At 36.2% G+C, this 16951-nt stretch overlaps 1 protein-coding gene and 1 pseudogene across 1 annotated transcript; one reads left to right on the forward strand and one right to left on the reverse strand.

Annotated features, from left to right (window-relative positions):
- Nucleotides 1-1365: 1365 nt before the first annotated feature.
- LOC114479592 (neuropilin and tolloid-like protein 1) lies at nt 1366-15800 on the forward strand. The gene is made up of 9 exons (XM_028473346.1): nt 1366-1423; nt 2301-2435; nt 3342-3590; nt 8042-8083; nt 8231-8358; nt 9263-9491; nt 13403-13516; nt 13584-13728; nt 15030-15800. Exons 1-9 carry the CDS (start codon nt 1366-1368, stop codon nt 15520-15522), a joined length of 1593 nt encoding a protein of 530 aa, XP_028329147.1. The 3' UTR covers nt 15523-15800.
- Nucleotides 14133-14250, reverse strand: LOC114479905 (uncharacterized; annotated as a pseudogene).
- Nucleotides 15801-16951: the final 1151 nt, after the last annotated feature.

Below are 16951 nucleotides of genomic sequence, written 5' to 3' on the forward strand. Positions count from 1 at the left end.
AATTAGCTTTTGATAATGTTTGTTGTTGCCATGCAGGATTATTGCAAAAAGTGACAAGATGCATTTTATTTTGAACTGGATTTATATTTGAGAGAGTGAAAGCATAGAATACAGTTATCTAAGATTTTTTTGTGTGTGTGTGTTATAATTTGAAAAAGAGCAATAATTCAAACGTTTTAAAAGTTTTTTTTGTAAAATATAAATCACTAAATATTTCAGGGGACCTTATTTGAATTCCAGGCAACTCCATATGGTTGAAAAACACATTATTATGTTTTTTTTTAAGTGTGCAGCGTAACATAAACACTTTATTATTGTTTAGGATAGCCAAGAAAAATACAGTAATTAGACAATCAGATGATTATCTAAGATTATTTGATAACAACGGGTGAGCGTTTTTTTTTTTTTTTTTTTTTTTTTTTAGTTAAAACAATAATAAAATATAATTAAAAATATAGTAATGATAATTTTAAGTTCTGTACATTTGTTAAAAAGACTGTTAACATGTAGATTAATTACTAATTTCTTGATCTTTAACAAATCAATGCAAACTACTAAAATTGTAAAATATAATTTCTGCAAATTATCTCAACCACAACAGGGAAAATGGTCAACAAATCTGTCCAGGCCAAATATTATCAAAGTGCATACAGCAAGTCAATAACCCTCCCAAAAACTCTTTTGATAATAATAACAAAATAGGTCTAAACAAAGCTAGGGTAAAACTAAAAATGTATATGAATTGATTCCTTAAACACAAAGTATTGAAACAAATAAAGAAAGTGTAATAAATAATTGCTTTTCCTGATCTGTAGAGGGCAGCGTGGGGATGTAATACCATAGTTAGCACTTTTCCCTCACAGCAGTCAGGGTTTGACTCCAGAGTGTAGTATCTGGTACTTTTCTATTCTTATATCTTGTGCGGGTTTTCTCTTGGTGCACTGACTTCCTCGCACAATCCAAAAACACATCATATTAATTCAATATAGTGAATATGTGTGGAAGTGAATATGTAAGGTGTTTATCAAGTGGTCTTGCACACAAGGTGAACTGGGGGAAAAAAAATCAAGAAAGAACCCATATTATATATGTCTTAAGTTTTAATATCTTTTTTTAATTTTGTTGCAAGATACTGACTTCTGAAAAATCTAGAAATGGTATCAATTTTCAAACTGGTGCTGCTTAATAATCTTGGGAGAGGATTAATGGCGCCTAAAGGTGGAGCAAAACTATAAAGGTTTGTGATGGTCGGGGCAGTTTTTAATCCTTTGAGCTGTCGGAGAGGACAGAGAGATGTAGAGAGATGAACGTGCTGCAGTGAATCTGGTGCATTCATGGGCTTCTTTACATGGTGTGTATAAACTTATGGGCATCTGTTACACCCAGGGAACAGACATGGTGCACAAATTTCTGCTGCACACTGGTGAGTTTACCCAAGGTATTATCATTTATTGTGAGGCTTTCTTGAGTCGTCACTTTGATTAGAAATGGTAACCCCAATTTTTTTCTTTTTCTTGTATTGTCCTGTAAAATATACATGCATATTAAGGAAAATCACCTGTTTCCTTTGTTTTTTTCTAGCTCTCGCAGTAAGTCTCATGTCAGCTCAGATGTTATCTGGTGCCACAGAAACTAAGAAAAAAGGTCAAGGTATACAACTATCTCAGTGTTTTTCAACCTTGGGGTCACCTGAAATGTCCAGTAAAAACAAACCAAAAAACTCTAAAAAAAAAATTCACTTTTTTGAAATATTATTATATTTCAAATACACTTCACACAGAATAAATATCAAATAACTGTATCCTATACTTAAACTTTCTCAAATATAAATCTATTTCAAATATAATGTAGTATAAAAATATTTGAGGTGGTGCACTTGTCACTTTGTGCCCTAATCCTGTCTACTCTGTATTTGTAACACATTTTAATAACCATGATCAAAAACTAATTCTAGGGTACAGGACATTTGTAATAACAAAATGGGTTGGGAACCTCTGCAGTAACTCATTTGAGAAACACAGAACAGCTTTTTGAATAGTTGTTAGAATATATGTCATTGTATTTGATTTAGTGGCAATGGATAAAGATGTTTATCTTCTCATTTCGAGACAAAGTCGCCAGGGAAATCACACTCACAATCTGTGTTATTTTTTCTGTTTAGTTATTTTTCTGTTTAACTTTATTATTCATTTAACCATGTACTGTACTGTATGTAGCCAAAGGTGTGTATAAGATTGAATATTACCAAAGAATACCCGATATATAAATCTGTGCTTATTCCTCTTGCTGTCTCTATTCAGTGAAAAACAACTCAGGTGTGACTCCAGCCGGGCTGTGTGGGACATGGATAAAGGAGCCTGATGGAGGATACTTCACTTCACCAAACTACCCTGAGAAATACCCGCCAGAGCGCGAGTGTATCTACATTATTGAGGGTGAATGGCACACTCCATAATATGTACTACAAACTCAATGAGTATAATGAGTAACAGTCGTGACCTAAAAAAAAACCCATCTGTGACTGTAGGGGGCGACAGTTGTGGTTTTGTAGTAGACAATGAAGCAGAGAGGAAGAGCTCTTCAAAGGGACTTTTAGGTTGTGTTTGAAATGGCATATTCCGTTCTATGCACTACACACTCAATGAGTATATACTGTCTACTATATACTAAAGTATGGTTAGGAGGATTAGGATGATGACCGTTTCCACTGAAGTATACTTCTTAGTTTCCCAAGATGCATTTCGACCTACAACAACAAAAACCTGCATCTCGAGGTTAAATATCTCTGTTGATTCTCCACCTTTGAAAGTTCTGAAAGTATTTTAAGCAAGTAGGTGACCAAGTAGAATATCAACATGTGGTCATTTGATCCAAAAAACTCGCGGAAACACATTTCATGCCGACAATTCGGAGATTTTTGAAGGCTTGCCATTGTGCATCTGACAAAACTTCCGGTTAACTTCAAAACAAGAGCCTTATTTACAAAAGTGTTAAAAACGAATGGAAGACGAGAAGAGATGCTTTTGTTTTGAAAAAGGGATGTTTGATTCTTTGCTTGAAGCCAGTCCCAGAACAATTTTACATTTCGCTCGCAATGCATCATGGGGAGGTTGAGTATGACTAGTGTGCCTTCCATGCATACTTCAAAAATGTCCCGATATAGTATACAACCGGGTATTTCTCGCGTACTCAATCATTCCATACTATCTGATGTTAACATACTTCAAACTAATTTTGACGTCAGACTTGGTAATAGTAGTACGTTAGTATGCGATTTCAAACAATGTTCACCCCCTGCTTTTATCTCTAACCCTCTTATCTTCTTCTTTGCCCCACTGCAGCCTCTCCCCGACAGTGCATTGATCTTTTCTTTAATGAGAAGTACTCAATCGAGCCTTCCTGGGATTGCAAGTTTGATCACATTGAAGTGCGTGATGGGCCCTTTGGTTTCTCACCCATCATCGGACGTTATTGTGGACAGGAAAGCCCTGCATACGTCCGCTCCAGTGGGAGGTACCTGTACATCAAGTTTGTGGCTGATGGTGAACTGGAGGCCATTGGGTTTTCTGCCCGTTACAACTTCACACAGGGTGAGTGAGTGCAATTCTTTCATTGGTAAATAAAGGATGAGAAAACATTGATTGCCCCAAATTCTGCCTCTACGGACACTGGCCTGGCTTCAGGACTCAAGATCCCCATAAATTAGAGCCAATTTAAGTAACCTCAAAATATACAGATTTTGCTCTTTACAATGACTAAATGATTTTATGCCAGCTGATAGTGGAATGGGGAATGTAGAAAAATAACTCAGTGTTTCTTTGGCTGGCCTTTTCATCCATGAACTCACAAAAAATTAACAAAAAGTATTAAAACAAACCCTCAACTTTCTTTCAAAGTAGCTCCTCAAAGGTAAGGGTAAGATTTTAACTTGTTTATTTTGTCTGGATTACATCAAAAGTAACAGATGTTGACAAAATAAAGATAGACCTTATGCCATGGAAGGTTCCTTTAAGTTTTTTTTAGGGGATCTGGATCAATATACTGATTATGGATCAGTTTTGAAAAACCAAAAAAATCCCTATCTCTCACCAATAGCAAAATTTCTAAAATGTATATATTGGTTTGTAATTGATCGATCTTTGAAATCTGACTCAGTTATGTTGGATTGTTTCTTCAATTACTCCACTGAGTTTCATGCGGATCGGATCTGGATTGTGCATTTCATTGCGATTTTTCAAAAACATGGGGGGTGCCCATACATTTGGACCTTCTGTATTGTTATTAATGGAGATATACATTTTTGGTGCTTGGTGGAGGTTGGTCTTGTTCGTAAATTCGATTTGCCTTTTAAAATAAAAACACATCATTTAAACTCAGGTCAAGCCCCAATACACACACACACACACACAACAGAAGTTAATGAAAGCTTGTCTTTCAGGCAATATGGCTCGTCAGCGTTGAGCCGCAGCAGCAGATTAAGAGAGTCTGAAGCAGAGGGTTTATCAACATTTTATAGGGCACCTACAGAGATAAGGGACAAAGATTAATCAGCTTTCTTCTGTCTGTATTTATCCACCTCTCCGTCAACTCACAACTTTATTTCCTCACGTGATGAAGACATATCAAGAATTAAAACTTGTATTGTTGCACTTGTATTCATTTCTCCACAGCTCTGTATAGCACTTTGTGATTTTATTTGCAAAAAGCACTTTATAAATGAATTAATTACTTATTTACTAAAACGTTTTACTTGTCGAGAAACTATGAAATCTATAAAAAACTAATGAAATCTGTACTATTATTTGCTTTTTTTGAAGGTGAAGTAAAATGACCTTTTACTTTGATAGTTTATCTGCAGATCAGGAGATTTTGTTCTGTGTATTTGCATTAAATTTCATGAGACTTAATGCCACATTTTAATGTCCTGTGTAATTCTATGCAAAGTGGAAACTGAATGGATTTTTTTAAAATAGAACAAAAAACAATTTTTAGAAGTTATTTCTCCATAAGTATGTTTTCTTCATGCGAGAATGTTTAACCAGGAACACTTGAATTTATCTCATGTCAAAATGATGATACAGATAGACATAATAATCGCACTTGGAACCAATTTATATGTTTTTTTGAAATATTCTGGATTTATTTTTGGATTGTTTCTATTTGGAGTTTGCATGTTCTCCCCATGCTTGAGTGGGGTTATTCTGGGTACTATATGGTCTCCTCCCAACCATCCAAAAACATGTATGTTAGGTTAATCAGAGTCTCACGATTGCCAGTAGAAGTGAACAGGAATAAGCGGGACAGTCGATTAATTAATTAACTAAATAATTTTTAGCAAACCCAATGATACCCTTCTTTCTTATAGTTTTTTCTTACTTACTTTTTCTTCTTTTTTGCTACAAATGACGCATTTTGAAACCGTAACAATTAAAGCATATTATTCAAACCTAAATTATATTTTTTACAAGCGCTACTAGATCACTATTGTTGTAATTGGCGCTCTATAAATAAAGTTGAATTGAATTGAAAAACAAAAAACTAAAATATAATAATAATAATAATAATAATAATAATAATAATAATAATAATAGAGGATATGTTGATCAATAAAGCATCTCAACAACAACCAAATAATCTCCTTAAGTGAAATCCACATGAATACTATGAAACCATTTTTGTGCATATCACACATTTTCAGTCAAAAACAATTGAAAAAAGGATTTACCTGGATTATATTTTATTTTATTTCATCTGATATCTTTTTTTTTTTTTATTCTTCTCGAGACAATAAACCATTGTCATGGCACATGCACTCACACACGCATGTATGAACACGGGGGAATTGATGTAAATAATCTGACCAAAGAAGTAGGAAACATAAAAGGATTACGTTATCATTACGTGTCCCTATAGATTTGAGCCTCAGTGCATTCTCACACCTGGCATTCTAACAATATGTCTACTATGCTACATCGTCTATATATAAATTGTTAATTATATGTTACATAAAAGCATGTATAGTGCATTATTCCTTTGGAAATTCCTCAGTTCCATTTTGTATCGGTCAGTATTTTTTTTCCTTAATATTCATGAATGAAAAGCATCATGAACATGCGTGCTTCTGAGAAAGTTAGAGGCAAAGCACAAGACAGGTTGTAACTGCTTGTGGAGTCTAATCTGTCCTAAACTAATCTGATACATCAGGATTTATAATCCACATCACAGATTCATCAGCACAAAGGTTTAGAACGTACTATCTGGTCCCTTCTGTTTTCCTCCTCGATGAAGGGCATTGGTTTTGAAGGGATGTTGGATTGAGGGCACAATCGAAGGATTATGCAAACTCCGTCCAGCAGTGATTTTATTTTATTTTTTGCATCATGCCTTGAATAATGTTATTCTTATTTTGCTTTTATTTGTTTGCTCTGTACTTAACCTCCAAATCTCAAGAGACAAATTTTGTTTATAATCCACTCTTTTATGTCTGTTGTGCATACATTTCTAAATACAGAAAGCCAGTAGAACAGTGTTTTTCAACCTGCAGTTGCCTGAAATTTATGAAAAATCGAAATACATTTTTTAATTTTTCTTTTATTATAATTCTTTTTTTTAATGAAAACAACACACTCTTAAACAACTGCATTCTATGCTTTCACTTTGTCAGTAAAGCGCAAGCTAAAGTGAAGCTAAAGTGGAAACTAAAGAAAAGCTAACGTGAAGGCTTAAATTAAGCTAACGTGAAAGCTAAAGTGACGCTAACATTAAAGCTAAAGTGAAGCTAACGTGAGAGTTAAAGTGAAGCTACCGTGAAAGTTAAAGTGAAGCTAACTTGGAAGCTCAAGTGAAGCTAACATGGAAGCTAAAGTGAAGCTAATTTGGAAGCTAAAGTAAAGCTAATGTGGAAGTTAAAGTGAAGTTAACATGAAAGCTAAAGTGAAGCTAATGTGAGAGTTAAAGTGAAGCTAACGTGAAAGTTAAAGTGAAGCTAACTTGGAAGCTCAAGTGAAGCTAATGTGGAAACTAAAGTGAAGCTAATTTGGAAGCTAAAATAAAGCTAACGTGAAAGCTAAAGTAAAGCTAATGTGGAAGTTAGAGTGAAGTTAACATGAAAGCTAAAGTGAAGCTAACATAAAAGCTAAAGTAAAGCTAAGGCAGAACATAAAGTGGAAACTAAAGTGAAGCTAACATGGAAGCTAAAGTGAAGCTAATGTGGGAGCTATAGTAAAGCTAATGTGAAACCTGAAGTGAAGCTAAAGTAAAGCTAACGTGAAAGCTTAAGTATGGCTAACGTAAGAGTTAAAGTGAAGCTAACGTGGACGCTAAAGTGAAGCTAATGTGGATGCTAAAGTAAGCTAACGCAAAAGTTAAAGTAAAGCTAATATGGAAGTTAAAGTGAAGCTAACGTGAAAGCTAAAGTGAAGTTAACATGAAAACTAAAGTAAAGCTAACGTGGAAGCTAAAGTGAAGCTAATGTGGGAGCTATAGTAAAGCTAATGTGAAACCTAAAGTGAAGCTAAAGTAAAGCTAACGTGAAAGCTTAAGTATGGCTAACGTGAGAGTTAAAGTGAAGCTAACGTGGAAGCTAAAGTGAAGGTAATGTGGATGCTAAAGTAAGCTAACGCGAAAGCTAAAGTAAAACTAAGATGGAAGTTAAAGTGAAGCTAACGTGAAAGCCAAAGTGAAGCTAACATGAAAACTAAAGTAAAGCTAACGTGGAAGAAAAAGTGAAGCTAACGTGGAATCTAAAGTGAAGCTAATGTGGAAGCTAACGTGGAGCTAACGTGGGAGCTAAAGTGGAGCTAACGTGGAAGCTAAAGTGAAGCTAACGTGGAAGTTAAAGTGGAGCTAACGTGGAAGCTAAAGTGAAGCTAACGTGGGAGCTAACGTGGAAGCTAAAGTGGAGCTAGCGTGGAAGCTAAAGTGAAGCACTTAGCCAAAGTGAAGATAAGTGAAAGCCAAATTGTATAACATTACCGATTGTTTTTAGACAGAAAAAATAGAAAAAAATATAGAAAAAAATAATTTTTTTTCCCCCTTTTAGATCCAGAGTTTAAAGAACTTGGGGTACTTCCAGCACTACCATGTGAGTACTGATGTTAAAAATGATCTTGTATTCTTAAAATCAAATAATTTCATTCTTGAATTAAAATTGGAGAATACTTTAAGCACGTATCTGCTTGACATATTTTTTGAGGGACTGATATTACGTCATCTCTCTCTTTCTTGGCAGATTGTGAATTTGAACTTAGCGGTTCGGAGGGATTTGTGGAATCAACACAGATAGCGAAAGAAACTCGAGCTCTGCAGACGGAGGCTGTGGACTGCAGGTGGACCATCAAGGCTCCACCAAAATCAAAGGTTTGTATACACAGTTAAATCACACAGTGAAGGTGAGAGGGTGAGGTCAAGGCCATACTTGTAACGTGGTATTATAACAACAAAGCAATTTAACAGCACTTAAAAATATAAATAAATAGAAAACACTCACAAAATCATGAAATAATGATATAGCAATAGACACATTTTGTTTAAATACTCCAAAATAATATATGTTATTTTACTACTTCAGCATGTAACATTTACTATTTGATTTATTCCTTTGTTTACAAATCCATTCAGAATAAAAACTAACGTGTCAGTCCTACTAGCTCCTGGTAAATTTACAGTGCAAGAACTTTAGAAAATTTATAAAAAAAATTTAAAACCCATTCCTAACATTATTTACAAAAAATGGCATCTAATCTCATGCACTTGTATTAGTCAAGCTCTTGTCTTTGAAGATAACATTTTGTGGATTGTTTTGAGACAAAGAGCGAGTTAATTTCCATTAAATTACTATTTACATTAAACCCAGGCATTGCAAAGTAAAATTTTGTATTTAAGCTACATTTAACATTATTATTTCAATTGAATTTCTATTTTATTCTGAAATTTCATTTACAGATTAATTATCTTCAGTTTTTTTTTTCTTGTAAATTGATAAATGTATACATCTTTAATCTTTTTTAAATGTAAATCTTTTGATAAATTATTAAAAAAAATGTTTTAACTTGACTGAGGTCAACGTACATGCTTTTAGAATAAATATGAATATGAATTCTGAAAAAAATGCATTTTTTAACCATTTTTATTGGCCTACAACTTCAAGGGGGATTGTCCTGAATTTCATAAAAATGTGTTGAAATTACATGAAATGACCCAAATATAACAAGCAGATCATAATAAAACAAGGCCAAAGCTGGAGCTTCTGCCCCTCACACAGATCTACCTGCGCTTCCTGGAGTACGAGATGCACAACTCCAATGAGTGCAAGCGTAACTTCGTGGGCATCTACGACGGCAGCAGCTCAGTGGAGCATCTGAAGAACAAGTTCTGCTCTACGGTAGCCAACGATGTGATGCTGGTGTCGTCCGTGGGCGTCGTGAGGCTGTGGGCGGATGAAGGAAGCAGGAAGAGCAGATTTAGGATTCTCTTCACTACCTTCCATGCACGTGAGAGAACGTAAAGCATTTTGACGTTTACTTTAGGAAAAATGGTAAAGGATGAAGAGTTGTTTATCCATTGTTTAAGCACATGAAGTTATAAAATATTTTTGTAAGCAGAATTACATGAAAAGTACCTAATGGATTTGTGATTTTAACCAAAGAAAGACCTTATGTGGTTCTCAAAATGTTTTTGGGTATTCCTCACTTGGAATAAAGGCCCATTGTCCTCCAAATAATCCTGACAAATAATATTTTCAATTTATTGAATGAACAGGGAACAAGTAACAACATATTTCATAATAAATCAAAAACTAAATTAAACTACGGAAATTACCTGCATGAAAAAAACTAATGTGAAGGTGCAGCAGTCAAAAATACAGGAAATAAAGAAATATTGTTCAAAATCTGTGCCAAAAAACTTCAGAAAACAAATAAGGAGTTACATTTTTAAGTCAGCTATTGAAAGTTTGTTAACCGTTCTGCTCCATGTGAAATACAAGCCGACGTAAACCATTATTTTTGCACTTTAGTTCCAAGTTACATTTTGTTAACGGCCCATATCTAATGCAGTCTAATAATTTAATGCTCTTTTAATTTTTAGGCTATTTATTATTACGTGTGTAGGCGTTTTGTTTAGTGTTAATGATCTTATTTTCAATGGAGAAAGGCATTCTCCTGTTTGTCGCGCCACACCTGTCATACCTCACACACATTGAGAAGCACGACCCGCTGCCATAGAAGATTCCATTCAATTTTGGAGAATACACTGATTCTGGATCAGTTTCAAAAATCAAAACATTTAATAATTTATCATTGGCAAATTTTCAAAAAATTCAACCAATCTTTGTGAAATTTGACTTTTTTTCTGGTCCCTGTGAGTGACTTTTACCATCTTCAAACTCTTGTCATCCAAATTATTTACATGCTTCTTTCAATGCGAAGCAAAAAAATAAAGACTAAACTTGCTGCGTCTTTTTATTTCGTTCTAAACTCATTGGCTTTTACAAGAAAAACTACAGGATGACGACCCTATGAGCCGACGTTGTCTTTTTAATGTATTTTAAGCTTATTGGCCTACCTCCAAGTATAGCCAAAAACTTTAATTAGTAATGATTAAAGTCTTAATCCCACTGAGATTAAACAATGGATTTATCTGGGCTGTCTGGTGTTATTCACAATGATGAGACTGGGATTAACATCTGGTGGAAATGTTATTGCCTCACACGAATCAAAGGATAAACACTAAAATGTACCAAAAAAAAGATGTAAAAGGTTGAAATTGCTGCTCAAAAGTTTGTTTTAATCTCCATTGTAAACTATTGTTTGTTAAAACTTTTGTGCATTGCATTGTGGGGTGTGGAGTCCCATCAGCAGATGCATAGAGGTGATTTTCCTTCATTACCTCCGCCAAGTGTGAAGCGCAGAGTGGAAGGTTATGTTTTACCCGTTTTATGTTTTATCTGTCTGTCTGTCTGTCTGTCTGTCTGTCTGTCTGTCTGTCTGTCTGTTAGCAAGATAACGTGAAAGGTTATAAACGGATTTTGATGACATTTTCAGGAAATGGTAATAATGGGACAAGGAAGAGGTGATTGGATTTTGGTGATGTTCTAAATTACCGATAATTAGAAAATATCAAAAAAATAGGAGCTGTGTCTGAGCCTGCTCCTTTAAGCGCAGTGGTTTATGGGTAATGTAGTAGTGGTAGGAAAGTGCATTGTGTGTATGTCCCGCCCGGTACTCGTGCTGTACTTGGCGGAGGTCTGCGCTCTCTGAGTTCTCTAATTCTTACTGTGATTTATTGCTTGACACCATTTTTATTCTAGTTTGTTCTTGGTATTCACCTTACTATCGGAATGAAGTATGCTTTCGTCTCCTTGACTCCACATCCCACAATTCAATGCGCAAAACTTTTCCAACAATGGCTGTGTTCAAAATGGCATACTCCGTAGTATGCACTACAAACTCAATGAGTATATACTATAAGTATGGTTAAGAGGATTAGGATCATAACTGTTCCCACTAAAGTATACTTCCAAGTTTCCCAAGATGCATTTCGAACCTACAATGACAAAAACCTGAAGCACACTGAGGCTAAATATCTGTTGATTCTCCACCTTTGAAAGTTCTGAAAACATTATAAGCGAGAAAGTGACCAAGTAGAATATCAACATGTGGTCATTTCTCATGCCGATATTTCCAAGATTTTCGGAGACCCTCCATTGTGCTACTGACTTTACTTTCAGTGAACTTCAAAACAAGAGATCTCTTTACAAAAGCGTTAAAAACAAATGGAAGACAAGAAGAAATGCTTTTGTTTTGAAAAGGAGAATGTTTTATTTTTAGTATTTTTAGTTCCAGGACAATTTTACGTTCCGCTCGCAATGCATCATGGGATAGTTGAGTATGAGTAGTGTGCCCACCGTGCATACTTAGGAAATGTCCCGATATAGTATACATCCGGATATTTCTCACATACTCAATCTTTGCACACTATCTAATGTGAATGCACTTCATACTCAATTTGACGTCAGACTTTGAACTCAGCCTCTGACAATGAATTTTTTTAAAAAGTCTGCATTTTCCACTCCTTTGCAGACAAAATAAAAGCCATAAGTAACTTTTTTCTCTTGTTTCATGTTTATTTCCATTGTTTTTCATGATGTTTTTTTTTTTCGATCTACTTCCAGATCAACATCGATCAAAAAACCAGGGAGATTATTAGGCGAAACATCCAGGCACCGTCGCCTGCGTGTTTTGATATTGCTCAAGTGAGAAAGTACAATATCAATGTGCTCATTTGATCCAAAAAACTCACATATACACATTTTGCAGTGGCGCTTCTGATGTTAACGCGTGCTGTGGTTAGAGAGAATACTATTGTAGATAAATAATAAAAAGTGAAATACCAAAGGCTTTGAAGTCCGGTCGGATATGCCGATCCATTTATTGTAAATATGCAGATGAAAATGACAAAAATAACACAATGATGTAGATATTGCAGGCGTATGAAAAATAGCAAAACACGCCCCCCGTTCAACATGTTCAGCATGCGTTAATCCAACATCAGAAGAGCCACTAATATAAGTAAAAACCGTTTGTCCGGATTAATGCTTCCTTTTTAGAACTTTTAGGCAGAGCCACTCCTAGAGCGCCCTCTGCTGAAATACGGCTCCACCACATTTCATGTCGACATTTCAGAGATTTTCGGAGACCCTCCATTGTGCTACTGACAAAACTTCTGGTTAACTTTAAAACAAGAGCCCTATTTACAAAAGCATTAAAAACTAATGGGAGACAATAAGGGACGCTTTTGTTGTTAGAAAAAGGGGTGTTTGACTTTTAGCTTGAAGCCGGTCACAAAACAATTTTACGTTCCACTCGCAATGCATTATGGGGCGGTTGAGTATGACTAGTGTGCCCACCGTGCATACTTCAAAACTGTCTCGATATATTATACATCCAGATATTTCACCAGTATTCTCAATCTTTTCATATTATCTAATGAAAACGTACTACAGTACATACTAATTTTGACGTCAGGCTTAGTATGAGTAGTACGTTAGTATGCGATTTCAAACAAAGCCAATGTCAAAAAACTGTGGAGCTTAAAACAAAAGTTTAGAGTCGTAATTTAACCGTTTTTTTTTTTTTCCGCCCTAGTCAATTTATTTTTGATTTGATCTCTAAGGCCTCTAGTAATGAACAGATTAGTGCACTAGCGCCCCCTCAAACTGATGTCAGAAGCTGAATAGGTTTAATTTCTTTGGTTTTTGCTTTGGTTACTTTCATTCCTGGTAAACGTGACTGTGCCGTTCTGATTCATTTATGAGGTCTTGCGGCCATCGACGTATTGTGCACCCCTGGTCAACACTGTCTTTATCTGATGAAAAAAGAAACTGCCTAATTTTATTTTTCAGCTCCATGTGAGGAAAACACTTTCTTCTGCCACAGCAACATGTGCATCAATAACACCCTGGTTTGCAATGGCATCCAGAACTGTGTTTATCCCTGGGACGAGAATCACTGCAAAGGTCAAATAAAGTCACACTGCCAACCTGTAGCTGCAAAAGCTGTTACTTATGTTCTTTTGCCATCTAGAAAAAAGGAAAGCCAGCATCCTGGATACACTGGATAACACCAACCTCACCATTATTGGAGTGACTTGTGGTCTGGTCATCATCCTGCTCATCATCTCTGGCATCATCCAGGCCAAACAGCCTCGGAAAAAATACATCATCCGCAGGTAGACGCAAAATTCTGGAAAAAGTTTGTCTTGGTTTCCGGCTCAAACATATTTGGGCCTTCAGTAAATAACTTTGTATATGTCTCAGCTCCCTGTAATTTGGTCAGCTTTGAGCTACATACATAATAATGCATCAGTTTTATATAGCGCTTTATCATAGACACTCAAAGTCGCTTTACAGAATTAAGGCATTATTCTTTCACTCCACACTTAGTGGTGGTAAACTACTATTGTAGCCACAGCTGCCCTGGGGCAGACTGGCGGAAGCGAGGCTGCCATAGTGCGCCATCGGCCCCTCCGACCACCACCAACACTCAGTCACACACTACATTCATACTAGGCAATGTAGGTGAAGTGCCTTGCCCAAGGGTACAATGACAGATACCACTGGGGTGACTGCCACCCCACTGTGGCACCTGGAATTCTCAGTGGTTTCCCATTCAACTACTAACCAGGCCCAGACCTGCTTAGCTTCCGAGATCTAACGGGATCGGGCAATGAGAGGCTGGTATGGCCACCATTAAACATACTGTTTAAATCAGTAATGATTAGTCAAATACATGCATTAGTTCTTGGGTGACATTCTCTTGAAATGCGAAAAAATACTTCTGTTTGACTGCTTTCATTGGCCGATAACTGCATGTGGGAATATAAAAAAAAATGTGTCCAAATTTAGTCTCAATATAGTCGTTGAAATTTATTTGTCATTAGATCGTCCAACTTGGTCCAGATTTAGCACTTTTGGTCCAAATATGACCCAAAAATAGTCATTGGAGACAGGTAGGACATCTCATTTGGGGAAAGTACCTGGACAGTTTTTTAGCATTTTATTTATTATATTAAAAAAAAAAAAAAAAATAAGAAAAGGTATTGTAACAATTTCAAACATAACAGCCCACAAACATAAACCAAAAATACAAATCTGATTCTGATACAATATGACACCAAAGGTTTCCATAATTAGGTAATATTGATTGAGAAGGCAAGATGTAACATTTTTAATTCATTAATTAATGAATAAAATTAATCTCAGGTGCATAGTACTCTGACCAGAAAAAGACAGTTTTTCACCTTTCTACCATATTTTGGCATTGTTTATAGGCGTATGGCAAAGATGTCTTTTCAATGGCTATTCAACCATAATTTCCTGGGTGGGTCATTAAACATTTCAGACCTTTTTTTTTAGACCAAAGTGTGTGGGATGTCTTGAAAATGTGTTGAAATGACATGGAATGACTCTTTTGTGCTTAACATAAAGTGAGTTATTGTGTTTAATCGACCTTTCCTTCCTTTGTATCCAGAGATGACTTCGACCCCGACGTCTTCCATCCTGGTTTCGAGCCCCCTCACTACGAGCTGTGCACCCTTCGCCGTGCTCCATCCACTGACCTCGCCGATCCCAACATGGCCGACGACTTTGACAAGTTTTACAAACTCAGACGCTCTGAAAGCAAATGCATACGTGAGCACCACTGCGGCTCGCAGCACGGAAGCGTGCACGGCAGCCGCAGCAACCTGAGCATGAGGGACGCCACCATCGCCCCTGACGGAGGGCCTCAGGCCATGGTGGGGGGCCAGCAGTCGCCGCATCTTTCCCACACCACGCCGACTGGTCGTCGGAGCATCGTGGTGATGAAGCACAGCTACTCTCAGGATGGGGCCGAGGGCTACGGGAGGCACGATGAAGAGGATTATGTGGTTGATAATGGTCCCAACACCAGTCAGCACCACATGCACCAACAGGTCCACCATGGTGTGTCGAGTGTCCATCGTACACTGTCCAATGACTTCTGATTCAAACCTTCTTCTTCAGGAAACCTTGAGTCTGGAATTGTTGATGTTAATTATCAAAGCTTCACAAACTCTTACATCTTAGTCCGAACATTTGTCTACAACAGTGGTTCCCAAACTTTTCACAGTCAGTACCCCTTCAGACATTTAACCTAAAGCCATGTACCCCCAACTCCTGCACACTTAAAAAACCACAATAATCTAATGTCATGTACAATATATCCCAACAGTGAAATCTGTCTCTGAATTTTACCTATCATGTTGAGGAATAATATATAACAAAAAAGAATAATGATAATATTATTATTGATAATTATAGAATTATCACTTGCTTTATTTAATTAACTAGTCTACTTGCATTTTCAGTGAAAAACAATCTCTTTTATTTTGGAGAAAGAAACATATAGCAGTATTACAACATATTATTCACCCTGAAACTTTGAAATACAACTCGCTACAACTTTAATCTGCAATGTTAGGCTGAATTTGAGAGAGTCCAAGTCTTAAATTGTTCTACAGAACGTCTTTTTTTCTGTGTTTTGTTTTGTCAAAGCTAAAAAAAAAAAAAAAAAAAAAAAAAAAAAAAAACACTTTTACACAAGTACATGAGCATCTAGCACGTTTGGCTAGCGCACAGCAATGCAACTCTCGCCATATGTGTGATTTTTTGATGAGATTGTTTGATGAGAGGGCAGTCTTACAGAGGCCAATGTGTAATTTGTGGCAATGCATGGAGGCTCCTGACTGCTGGTCTACTTATATTCTACTTTCCAATTTTGTCACGCTATTTTACCCCCAATGAAATTTGCGTACCCCATACTCCACTTTGGGAACCTAGGGTCTATAACATTATTAGAGGTGTAAAAGACTGTGCTGTAACAAAACATTATGTCTATTTGCAGGCAAAATGTATTTTGGTGTGAATCTTTGCCTATGTATTTACATTTAAGAGTTTCAGATTGGTAGTTCATGATAGATTGTGAATAATTACTTAGTTGAATACAATATGTTCCAGATGTGTGTTTTGTGCTCTTTGTTCTGCACTTCCGACAGTATTGTTTTCTCTACCGCCTGAGCCATGTAGATGATTTACGTTCTGTCTCCTGATGCAGATCGTTACCGGTCCATGTGTATTATCTTCTTTGGCCAAGAAACTGAATACCAAATAACTGCCAATGCAGAAGTGTCGTCATCACGAGTCATCATCATCCTAATCGTATAAAATATATACTATAAGATAGTAGGGCTGGGAACATCTGGGTACCTCGCGATACGATACGCAATACAAAGCTCACGATCACGATTATCTCACGATATGACGATACTGGGATTATGGATATATTGGTCAGAAATCAAGCTATGATAATCTATGACATAACAAGAAAAAAAAAAAGATTAAGTGAAAAAATACAATTTTTATTTCATGTCTCTG

This window comes from Gouania willdenowi, chromosome 17 (assembly GCF_900634775.1).
Source record: "Gouania willdenowi chromosome 17, fGouWil2.1, whole genome shotgun sequence".
NCBI classification, from domain to species: domain Eukaryota; kingdom Metazoa; phylum Chordata; class Actinopteri; order Blenniiformes; family Gobiesocidae; genus Gouania; species Gouania willdenowi.

What these genes read in the sequence shown, in the direction of transcription:
- LOC114479592 (XM_028473346.1), top strand. Translation starts at nt 1,366, where the DNA reads ATGGGCATCTGTTACACCCAGGGAACAGACATGGTGCACAAATTTCTG. An exon ending in GTGTATCTACATTATTGAGG is followed by an intron (nt 2,436 to 3,341) that starts GTGAATGGCACA and finishes GCCCCACTGCAG; the next exon opens with CCTCTCCCCGACAGTGCATT. An exon ending in GGTACTTCCAGCACTACCAT is followed by an intron (nt 8,084 to 8,230) that starts GTGAGTACTGAT and finishes CTTTCTTGGCAG; the next exon opens with ATTGTGAATTTGAACTTAGC.